We start from the raw sequence: 12,528 nt of genomic DNA, 5'->3' as shown, positions 1-12,528 counted from the left end.
GGAAAATAAAGGTGTAAACGTTGATAACACCTATTTAAACCATTTGCGCTTTGCAGATTACATAGTACTTATCAGTTCAGATATCCAGGAGCTTAAGAACATGCTAGAACAACTAAACAAAGCTGCAAATGACGTCGGATTAAAAATGAATTTATCAAAAACAAAAATAATGATCACGACCGAGGAAAACATAAGAATAGCGGATAAAACTTTGCATATTGTTGATGAATACTTTGGATATCTTGCTCATGTCATTAAAATGGGAAAAGAAAATCAAACAGGGAGGTAAAACGAAGAATCAAACTGACATGGATAGCATTTGGAAAACTGAGTCATATAGTTAAAAACCCTGATAAATCTATAAACCTTAAACGAAAGGTCTTTAAAGCATGCATCCTGCCTGTCGCAACCAAGAAGTACACTAAAAACCTGAGGATAATGCAAGGGGCCATGGAACGGGCAATGCTCGGCGTTAGTTTACGAGATAAAATCCGTAACGAAGAAAGTGATAGGTGCCTTTTCTATCCAGTAAAAATTTTGAAATGTTTGAGGAAGCACTTGTAGATGTTGAGATACAATAAACGTGTATTATTTCTACATGGTAAAATATTCTGTTTAGTATCATTTCCCGACAGATGCCTGGTCATTAATGAAGACACGCTTTGGGGCTATGCGACTTTAGTATGAAAGTAAATCGGGAAGATGCAGTTTGCGACGTAGTTCCTGCTTCCAGGCAGCACGTCGCAGTTCGCATGCTACTTTGGTGTCAAAGCCCACTTATGTAGAAACTACGGTTTAGTCCTTACAAATATTCTCAATTTGAGCAGACCAAGTTAAACTGGAATCACATGTTACGCCTAGGAAACCAGCCGCATCCGACAGACCCAGGCTCATGCTCATCAAAATTAAGATAGAGATTGCATGGCTCCCGATGATATGGCCTAAACTGCACACAGTGTTTTAGCAAATAATAGTTATATAACAAGAAGAGACAGTTGAAAAGATCAATCGAATTAGAGAGAGGGGTACTTCCTACCAAAATTGCGACAATCGCCTGATATTGGCGCTGATCATTGAATATCAGGAGTTTTATTGGTTGATCATTCAGGTTGTTGATGAGCCTTGCCATATCTCAGACCACATCAAATATCTGTTTTAAAACATCAGTTTAAAGTTAATAATAGTTAATAAGGATTGATATCTTCCAATGATTAAGAAGCAAACTTAAAACAGTTTGACTCAAAAGAAGATGACAACAATGATTATAAGAAATTAGATTATATTTGACTCTGAAAATTGGATGCAATTTTTATTTCAAAATTAAATGAAGTATGAGACAACTGACAACATGTTTCCTACCAAAGGTAAACCGAGGTCAGCCAAAAACTTCACCCTAACATCAAAAGAATTGTGCCGGAAGTCCCTTCCAGGTAAATAAATATTCTTTGGTTTTAGAGTGATTTAACGTTAGCCTGAGCAACGCACCAAATCAAGAACTCCCTCAGCACCGGACTCGCCTTGCTCTGCGTGCCAAATGTGTGAGTGAGGTCGAAGAACAAGACAAGACCTGCAGACCGCTATTCAGCTTCTCGTAAACATACTGCACGAATCCCACAGAAGCGGTCTCTGTAGAAAATCTCAAATCCGTGCTGTCTATTAGCTAAGAAGTTAAACTAACTAAAACTGGTCTGCAGTTCTCACGCTGCTCTGGATCACCTTTTTTATGTATGAGGACAATAATTGGAGCCTTTAAATTGTCAAGTAATGGGTAATGTCATGAATTGTTTGCTTGAAGAACGTAATAGAAATGTTATCAGGACCCATCGAGCTTACTGAATATAAACAGACTGTGGTAATTATTATTTACACTTGAAATGTGTAGATTGGACGTTTTGAGAGTTTTTTATGTTGTTTTTTCCATTTTTATTTCACACTTTGTTTTGCTATTGATTTGTCCATATCATTTCCACATTTATACACAGTCACACTAGCACAGTTGAAACATTCAACTAAAAGTAGTCACGTGACTAATTGCGACACAGTTTTTCATCTTTGTCTCACACATTGTTTTGATATGGTTTTGTCCACATCATTATCACACTAATACACAGTAGGTTACCATATTTTTTATGGAGAATAGTTAAAATAAGTCCAAAACTCCATACTGTTGCATAAGTATTTTTTGTGATATCTTGAAAAAGGGATAAAATAAGACATTTTTGTAGGTCACACTGTAGCTTAGGAAATGCTCTTAAAAATGCCTTTTGTGATTTAATTACTTTTTGAATAGATTAGGGTTGCACCCCGTAAGTGGGTAAAGAGTTTTCATTAGTGGGTCTCTTAAAACGGACACCTTGTATAAAGTCAGAGAATAAATTGTGTATGAATAGGGATGCTAATTTAAATTAGTATGAACGAATAAAGCTTTTAAAGCCATCAACTACGTATCGCGAAGTTTTAATTTATTATAAAATATGAACTTTCGACTCAGTTTTGATGTATAATTTATGTAAATCGTTGTTTATCGACTTTTAATCGACGCGAGGAAGTGGACAGTATTCAAATTAGGATCAAAAGTTCAAATTTTTCGTATGACGAGCTTGTCTAATGCAAGTTTGGCAGCGTCACGTTCAAACAAGCGTGTTTTATTAGAATTTGTGCCGAATATGTATCAGCTGGTAACTATGCATAGAAAAAAAATTCTTTAAGTTCAGGTTTCCCAAGGAGGAACAAAACGTAGTTTAACAAAACCTAGTTTACCGGAAACGCAGTAATTAAACTAGATTTACGACGTGTGTTGGATAGAAAGAGTGGTGTTCCTAGTGATATTGACCACCCGGCTTTCCAGAAGTGGTTCCTCTTGAATATTTTTTAATTGGGTTTCATAAAAAGATGGTCTTAAATGCTTTAATAATGTTTCTAGAATCAGTTTATAACTGTAAAGCTTATTATATTTCTGAATGCAAAACATAATTTTGACAACTAAATTAATACAGTTATCTTCAACAAATCATTTACACAAAACAGTCAATTTGAATCGCGGACATTTTTACAAATCACGTATAATTTAAAAGCAGAAGCTGAGCCAAGCTAAATTGGTGCCATTGGAAAACTACATTTATTTCCCGATTCATTGAAAATTGATTTGTTTTGCATAAATTTGCCATTTCTATTCTTTTGTTCGTCGCGATCTGATATGACCTTTATTATTTTATTGGAAAAACGTTTTTGAACTGTTGCCAACTGTCTAAACGTCAAACAGAGTCACATTTTTATAAAACAACAAGTATATTTGTAGAAAAATAAGTGTATTACATAGAGTGGCGCAATATTGGTACAAAGTTCCAGTGTGTTACTATTTTTCACGTTTTGCAAAAACTCCTGGAGTAAATCTTCAAGTCGACAGAACAGTGGACTGTAGTGTTGCGAAGTGTGAGACCAAGAACGAAAAGGACAAAAATGATCGCACTATCCAGCAACCTCCACTATCTTAACCGCGAAAAAAAAAACTAACTTAAAACACTAACCTACTGTGCAAACTGGAAATCAATTTATGTAAGCCACGCTGATCAGCGAACACCCCTGACTCTTTGTCTTTCATAACCGCTATTTCCTCTTATCTATTATCCTAATTCACGACCTCTCTATCTACTTTGCTCTCCTTTCTCAGTCTCAATCCCATGTCGCACCTTACATGGTCGTCTCTTACATGGTCTGGGGTTTTTTATGCCACTCCGCTCGCACTTTTCCTAATACCAAACCAAATTTTTTTGTAGGTAAGTAGATAGATTGCCATGCCCAGTCAGCATTTGACTGTCAAGTGCCAAAAAGAAGAACACCGGCAACACACCTCCTTACACACCTGATACACATTCCTTTACTTTTCAGCGTTATTCCATTCATTCTGCCACTCACGCACCCCCAATTACTTTTCTCTTTCGCTATGTTGTTTCTCACACATTCTGAACCCTCCACAGTATACCGCCAAAATCTCTGAGCTTAGACCGTCCTGTGTTGCCTAGTCGTTCCGTTTCTTCCCTTTATCGCCCTCCATGACCACTCATACTCTACTACATACGGCTTCCCAGTCGACTGCGCTCGCATCTACCAAATTCCTTACACACTCCTCTTCGCCGTCAAGCTCCTCATCCCACAGCTTCCACAAGCCTGTCCTCATTCGCTGTGTCTCAAATTCTCTAGCTTCCACTTAACTCTCGGAACTTGAAAACTGCGGCGGCCACCAAATGTGTGAAAGTGTATGGATAACTCTGAAGGCGTTTGTGGCAACGGTCCAGTAGCATCTGACCGTTGCCAGAAGGAACTTCCTTTCCACAGCTTATATAGCCTCCTCACTCTATTATCATGTGTCTCTTTACCTCAGATTTTGCTGACATACATTGCTATCTGTACAGCTACCCTCTCCAATATTGCTCCGACCTTCCCATTATTCATCCTTTATTTGCTGCGACACAAACCCGTAATCTTGCTCACAATCTTTGACACTTACTATCTCTCACTCGCTTGGCGTGTTCCACATACAATCTCTTCTTGTCTACTCTCACTCCTAACACGTCGCTCCATTCATCGCAAGACACACGCTCCACACCCATCGTAACGACCGGTTGTTTAATCCTGTCCGACCCCTTGATAAACATGGCTCTTGTCTTGATTTCGTCGTAGACCATCAGGCTCTTTTTCTTCCACGCTCTACAGGTCTCCCATACACGGTTCCATCTCCTTGACAGACACCCCGCCAACCAACACCACTTGAACGTCCGCAAATAACTGCCCATGCACCCCTTCTCTTTTATCTTCTCCAGTTACATAGTTAGACTCCTGAGAACACTCCTTTTCGGGATATCTACTCTTCCTAGGATCCCCGTCTTCTTTGATGATCTGGTCAACGTATGGCGGCCACGCTATGTTGAAGGCGTTCTTGAGATCGAACGTGACCACTAATACGTGCCAGTTTTTGTTGTACCAATCCAAAATCTCATTCAACCTAGCCAGAGCTTCCATCGTGCTCCTTAACCTTCTCACTCTGTCTAATAGCTTCCCAAGTGTGGACAGCAGACTTATTGGTTTAAATCCACCTTTTTTCTTGGAAATTCACCTCAATATCGCCTCCTTGCGGTTCCTTCGGGAAAACTCTCCTCTTCAGACAGTTGTTTTCTTTCCACAACACATAATTCATACACTCATTACGGATCCTGTCGTCTCCTCATTAGGGACTCTCCCTCCTCTTTTGTTGTTCGTTTGATTTCCTTTTCTTTTCCTGGTACTCCTTCCTTGCTTTTCCGATTTTCAACCATGTATTTTTTTATTACCTTACAGGCTCCCCCCTCCTGAGAGAATTGAAATTCTCTCAATGTCTTCATTCACTCTCAGATCAGGCCATTGAAACTCTCTTAGTTTCTCCCAAAATATGTGCCAGTCCATTCTAAAGCCAAGCGCGGTCATTATTTTCTTTTGCAAAAGCAGGGTGGTGATACGTTTGAAATAGAAAACATACACACATAGAAAACTTTAAACATACTTAGAAGTTGATAAAACTATATGTATTTGATATCTCATGTTAAAAATTGAGATTGGGTTTGTCTATTTCACAGTTCATAATTAGACTTTGCTGCGATTGATTTGTAATTCTATATGCACTCGGTCAGTTGTCTACTGACTGAGCAAATGTCTAAATATCCGTTAACACGCTACACAACACAAAGGTTTTATCTAAATGTTGTCGTTTTCGGAATAATGACTATTAAATATTAAGCTTTTAAATTTAAGATTTATAATAATAGAAAATTAAGATTTTTTTTACTGTTGTCGACGTTTCGACCCCTTTATTTGAAATCCTCAAGACACTAAAACAGATTGTGATTCTATTTGAAGAGCTTAAGACAGGCAGTTAGTTTCTACTAGACTTATGTAATAACTCCCTACAGATACATATTTAAACATAGTAAATGTATTTTTTTAATTACATGGATATTAAGGCTTCTTTAAAATATTAGGTGGACAAACAATTTACAAAAAAAAAAAATAATAATTTTGGCACTTGGATCACTTAGCTGCACCGCTCTTCTTTTACAGTTTTTTCAAGTAATTAAAACTGTGCCAAAAATTTACTCCATGAGATAAAAGGTTAAGTCGTGCTAGTTTGCTCCGTTCCTCTAAGTATCAATTTTGTTCCCCTGCAGTGTAATAACTCCTAAATCTTAAATTTCAAGTACAGATGGTCAATCCGACTCCGCACGCGGAATCGTTCTGATTGATCCCAATCTATTGTTCAGTCGGACTTGTACGGATCCAGTTGAAACTGTCACAAAATCTCTTTAAAATAATTTCAGTATTATAATTCAGTTGAATCAGAATCTCCAAATTCCAATCCAATGAATATATGTAGTTCCAATCCAATCCTAGAGTCCAAATAGTTTGATATCAATTCAAATCCGTCCGATTTGTTCCGATTTAGCAACTTAGACACTAAAGTAAAAGTGTTCGTAATTTAATCTGGACACGGAACGACTTTTTTCAAATTTTTGGATCCAGTCCGAGTCGATGCAATCTCGGATTCGTTCCAACGGAGCGACTTTGTTGGACTACAAAATAATGCCAAAAAACCCTTAGAAAAAAAGTTTCAGTATTGTTTCCCTGCAGTGTAACAACTCTTAAATAGATAACATTACAATTTACGAATTTCCGGTTTGCACCAAGAGAATGTAGAATAATTGGTCTACAAATTTCATTTAGGACACTCTTTTTCTAGGACTTCAAATTACTGCCAAAAAAGCCTTATAAAAAAAGTTTTAATTTTGTTTCTTTGTAATGCGGTAACTCTTGAATATTAGATTTGAAGGCGGCCCCATAGGGACGAAAAAATTACGGGAATACATGACAATAGGATGAAAATAATTTCTGTCAAGAAACGAGAAAAAACTAGGCAATTCCATAAGTTTTTAAGTTAATTTGCGTGATGAATAAATAAGATTAGCTAAATGTTGGAACTGACCTATTTAGAAGATACGCTCCTTTCTCAAAAAAATATTACAATATTGGAGATCACAAAACGATTTCCAACAACATAATGAAGAGATTGGGCGCTATTTAATTATGGATTAGTTATAATTAATAATAGCCATGGAGGCCATGACAGTGTTGGGCCACTCTGTATTCGTAAAAAGCTAAAAACGTAATTCCCAAAAAGCCTGTATTATTTTATCGACCTTCAAGTACGCAGATAATTTTCAACGTCTCATTTTGTACATATCACCTCACCTCATTTGCTTTAATCGGTCGGATTTCGTTAATATTCATGAGTTTAAAAGCCTGCTTTTGCTAAAAGAAAATAATGACCGGACAGAAATATCAAACGTTACGTAAACAATAATCTAAACAGAACTGACGATAGAAAAACGTTCATTTAGGCAGGGTCAAGTTTAATTGAATTACCTTGAATATTGTTTGTTTACCAATTCTGTTAATATTTACATTTTCGTTTATATTCAGTTTCTTGGTGAGCTTTTGCAAAGTGCAAAAAAATATTATTGGACAACTATAGGGGAGAATTAAAACGACAAATTTACGATTTTTTGACAAATACGGTTAGAAATTTACAAATTATTCACAGAATTAAAAATTTACTAAAATATTGCTTAACTTAACTTTTCACTGACTTTTCACAAATTTGAAGCTGAATACAAAGTTAAAATTTTTCTAAAAGAAACGGTTTCCTTTCCTTGATGCCAAACTAGTTTAAATTGTTCTGTATCAGTAAACAGGGTTCCTCAGAAAAGTAAAATGTTTCAAATTTTTGAAAATAGTCCCGTCCCTTACAAAAATGCCAATCACAGGGAGCTCAATAGGGATACTAAGGGAGCTAAGAAACCTCTGGGATGCTGCGTTGGGATAAGAATTTGGAATTGGGCTTCACCATGACAATCCTACTAGTCACACGGCCTTGACTGTAACCAACTTGCTTGGCCAAGCAAGCTTCAGAAGTCCCCTGACCCGTTTCAGTCCCGATTTAGCTCTCTATGACTTCTTTTATTCGACCGACTAAAGAGAGAGAAAGGAAAGCATTAGGGGTCCGTGGGAAACATGCAAACACATGTTACAACATTCTTGAAAGTGTGCAGGAGTGTCACGGTCCTTCATCGTAATCATCGTCTTGGGGCCTAATCCTTGAAAGCAGAGAACGCCATTCTCAAGAGAAGTGTTGATAGAATGACATAACTTTCTCTTGATAATTTCCATCCCTCGCTTCAAGAATACGCTCCCTGGTTCGAAGCAGCAGCACCCTCAGCCTCCTTACAAACCCAATTGAGATCCCCGCTACTTCTTTTTGTTCCCCCGATTGAAAAAAGCTGAAATGAAGGGGGAGTTAAGGAGAAAAGTCCAAACGCATGTTACAATCTTCTTGAAAGATATTCCTGTGAAGTAGTTTCAGGGGCCTTCATCGTAATCATTTCCTGGCTCGAAGCAGCGCCATAGAAGTCTCCCAGCCACTTTACAGTCCCAATTTAGCCAGCCGTGACTGTTTTTTGTTCCTCCGACTGAAGAGAGCTGAAAGAAAAGCTTTAGGGGTCCGCGGAAAACATGCAAACGCCTGTGACAACCCTCTTGAAAGATATTCCTCTGGAGGAGCTTCAGGGGCCTTTAAAGTAACTATCTTTCTGGCTCGAAGGAGCGTCTTAAAAGTGTGACTGTTTTTTGTTTCCCGACTGAAAAGAGCTGAAAGAAAAGCAGCATTAGGGGCCAGTGTGAAACATGCAGACGAATTAGACTATGAGGGCATTTAGGAATGGTTGAGTAAGCTTACGTGACCATTCTAGCAACTGTCAAAGTCAAGAACTTTTAATTTTAATTGCTGAATTCTATTAAACTATCATGTATTCATCGCAGCATTCATCGAGTGTTGTTAGTATTTCGACTTTTAAAAATCAAAAGTAATGTAGCCCCATAGAAACTCGTACAATACTTTTTTGTTATTCTAGCGTTGCCACATCCGCATGCTTGAAGTATGTGGCAACAACTGATGCTGTTTGATTCTGCCACTTGTCGGAATGTCATAAAACATTAAAATTATATTATATAATGCTATTTCAGAAATTAAAAACAAATACTTTTGGCCTTTGGATCACTTAGTTGCACTGCTCTTCTTTTACAATTTTCACAAGTAATTGAAATTATATATTTTTTTTCAGATGGAGCAGAATCCTTCTAGACTAAACCAGCTCACTAAGCTCTACATTCTCCAATCAAAACAATCAAAAAATGTGATCTGATTATATACGAAATGGATCTTCTTAACGAGACATTATGCAACGAATCGCTACACGGTCCAAAACGTGACGAATTGTATATTGTTATACCAGTGACAGTGATCTACGTTGTGATATTTCTTACCGGAACAGTAGGCAACATCACTACGTGTATAGTGATCTATAAAAACAAATCACTACACACCGCAACAAACTATTATTTATTCAGTTTGGCTCTGTCCGATTTAGTGTTGTTAGTGTCTGGACTTCCTCAGGAGATTTTTTTAATATGGAGTAGGTAGGTATATCAGTTTGTTTTATGATCTCCCATCTTTGTCTTGCATATTGTGAGATGTCATCAGGTGTGTTACCTGAACCTACTATTTTTCTTCACTTTTTGGGGAAAGGTTTTTGGGCAGTTTAAAGAGCATATTAAAGGTTCTGGAATGCTTTAGAAGCATTTGCAAATTCAAAGACGGTTTTCAAATTTTTTGAAAACTTTTAAGAGATTCTAGACTAGTTGAAGAGCATTTGTAAAGCTCTGTTCTACAAGCTTTTGGAAGCTTATAGATTGTTTTGAAAGACTTCCGACTGTTTTAGAAACATTATGGAGTTTCTGTAGTGTTATGAAATCTTTTTAGACTACTTTAGGAACATTGAAGGGTCTAGACTGCTTTTAAGACATTTGAAACCTTGTAGACGGTTTTAGAAACTTTTGAAAGCTTTTAAACTGATCTAAAAGCAGAAGCAAACTTTTACACTGTTGATTGTAATATTGTAGTGCCTCTAGTCTGTTCTAAAAGCTTTTGGAAAAAGCTTTCTTTTTGGAAAGCTTCTAAAAAACTTATAGAATCTTTGAAACTGCTTTAGAAGCATATGAAAGCATTTAAACTGTATTGAAATGTTTTGAGAGCTTCTAGACTAGGTGAAGATCACTTGGAAGCTCTTTTCAGAAGATCATTTAGAGTGTTTTAAAAGCTTTTGAAAACTTCTAGACTGTTTTAAAAGGCTTACGACTGCTTTAGAAGCATTTTGGAGTTTCTGTAGTGTTTTAAAACCATTTTAGAGTACTTTAGGGGGATTTGTAAGATGGTTGAACAGTTTAAAGAGCCTTGAAGATACTGGACTGCTTTTAACGCATTTGAATCCTTGTTCTTGAAACTTTTGGAAGCTATTAAACCGCTCTAGCAGCATACGGAAACTTTTAGACCGTCTTGAAATCTTTTGAGAGTTTCTAGATATGTTGAAAAGCATTTTGAAGCTTTTAAACAGTTTGTTGGAAGCTTCTAGGTTGATTTGTAAGCTTTTGCAAGGCATTTTAGAGCTTCTATAGATGTTTTTATTTTTTTAGACTAGTTCAGGAACATTTAGACATTTTTTCAGTTTAAATTTGTAAATTAATGTTTTTGTGGGCCTTAGGGCCTGGAATGACACTGTGCGACGTTACAGAATCAATAAGATTATATCAAAACTCCTGAGTTTTTGTGTCAAAAGAGTTATCTAAACTATTTATTCTAATTTATTTAAAAAAATTGAAAAGATTTTTTTTTGTCAAAAACTAGTTAAACCATTCAAAAAATAACAACAAATAAGCACATAAAGAACAAATAGCAAAGAAAACATGAAAAAATCTGTCGTGTTTTTCCATAAATCGTTCACATTAGATGTCAAAGGTTGATTGATTTTATTATTTACAAAAAACTAAATTTCTAGAAATCCGGGCTCTAGTTATAATTAAAGGAATCTGCAAAGTATTCACAAGAATGAACTCGGTCGGAATTTTGAATCTTGGTTTACGTCGAGCCACTTTGCTCCGTTCCTATTCCATTTCCGAATTTCCGGTTAGCGTAAGTTGAAAGTAAAATAATAGGGCTACAGATTTCATTTAGGACACTTTTTAGCTAGAACTTCAAAATAATGCCAAAAAAGTTTCAATTTCTTTCCCCTGCAATTCTAAAACTCCTAAACGTTAGAAAAATAAGCAAAATAAAGAAAACAATTCAACAGAATAAAAATATGAAATGCATAAAACCACAGCTTGAAAACAGATTAATAGTGTAAATAACAAAGAAGTAAAAATGGGTTAACAAAAGCACTGAAAGAAATAAAAAATAATAAATCGCCGGGAAGAGATCGGATAACCGTAGAGATTCTAAAAAAAGGGAAAAAAACCACAACAGAATTCTTATACAAACTAAGTAACAAAATATTTAGCACAAAACAAATACCTAACACCAGGAACAAAGCAATAACTTTTTATTATTTAAAAAAGGAGATGACAAAGATCTAAACACCTATAGACCCATAACTCTACTCAAAGTAATGTTCAAGCTACTTACTAAAATATTGACAAATAGATTAACAACTAAAATTGATAACTACCAGGCAAGAGAACAGGCTGGTTTTAGAAAGGGCTTCAGTACAAGCGACCACTTGCTAACCATGAAAATATTAATCGAAAAAGCTAACGAATATCAGATCCCATATACCATTTATAGACTTCGAAAAAGCCTTCGATAGCATAGAGCAATGGACAGTTAAGAAATCCTTGAAGAAGAAATCTCACAAGCATTTCTAATCTAACAAAAAAAAAATGGAAAAAATTACAAAGAATTAACGGACAACCCAATGGATGAATGCAATCGAAGTAACTTTAAATTCAACATATTTTTTATAGGAAAACACAATATATAAACAAACCTATCAATATATCTAGTGCCATTGCACAACTTGTGATGGAAGATTTAGAGAAGAATGTTATTAAAAAACTTAATTTTAAAATTCATTTTTTCTATAGATACGTTGATCTGTATCACTGCAGTGTCAAAAAACCAAATAGAGCACGTTTTAAATGAATTTAAGTTGTACCACTCTAGATTACAATTTTCAATAGCTTTTTTCGGGTTCATAATAATGTCACGTTTAAATTGTAAAGCCCTTTTGGCCCAACAAGTTAAACAAGCAAAACAAACAACAAGTTTCAGAGGTAGAATCAAACCATTTGTAGAAAAATATAATTTAATAACTAAATACGTCAAAACTAAATGACAAAATGTTCAAATACAACTTGGACAGTTTTGACTTTATGACACCAGACACACTAACGATTTTCTTGATGCCTGACAATGAAGACTCAACCCCTGACGTTTTAATTCATACCAAAAATCTTACAAACAATATACGTAATGTAAACCTCTCTAACGAACTTGAATCAAATCATCTAACTATAACTTTCCAACTTGATTTAGAACAAACATTACATATCCCG

At 35.9% G+C, this 12,528-nt stretch overlaps 1 protein-coding gene across 3 annotated transcripts in view; it reads left to right on the top strand.

Moving 5' to 3' along the window:
- The window catches only part of LOC145736071 (pyrokinin-1 receptor-like), a 131,992-nt gene that overhangs the window by 42,568 nt on the left and 76,896 nt on the right, over nt 1-12,528 (top strand). For all 3 annotated transcript variants that reach the window (XR_014179830.1, XM_081990311.1, XM_081990313.1), the window contains exon 2: nt 9,204-9,558. Coding sequence is in view for 2 of the 3 variants with exons in the window: in XM_081990311.1 (XP_081846437.1) it covers nt 9,296-9,558 (263 nt within the window). In the remaining variant the exon portion in view is untranslated. The remainder of the gene's footprint in view (nt 1-9,203; nt 9,559-12,528) is intronic.

The sequence above is a fragment of the Ips typographus genome, linkage group LG11 (assembly GCF_016097725.1).
Source record: "Ips typographus isolate SLU linkage group LG11, UJ_Ityp_2.0, whole genome shotgun sequence".
Lineage (NCBI taxonomy): Eukaryota > Metazoa > Arthropoda > Insecta > Coleoptera > Curculionidae > Ips > Ips typographus.
The sequence above is the reverse complement of the archived record's forward strand: the minus strand, read 5'-3'. Positions and strand labels throughout refer to the sequence as shown.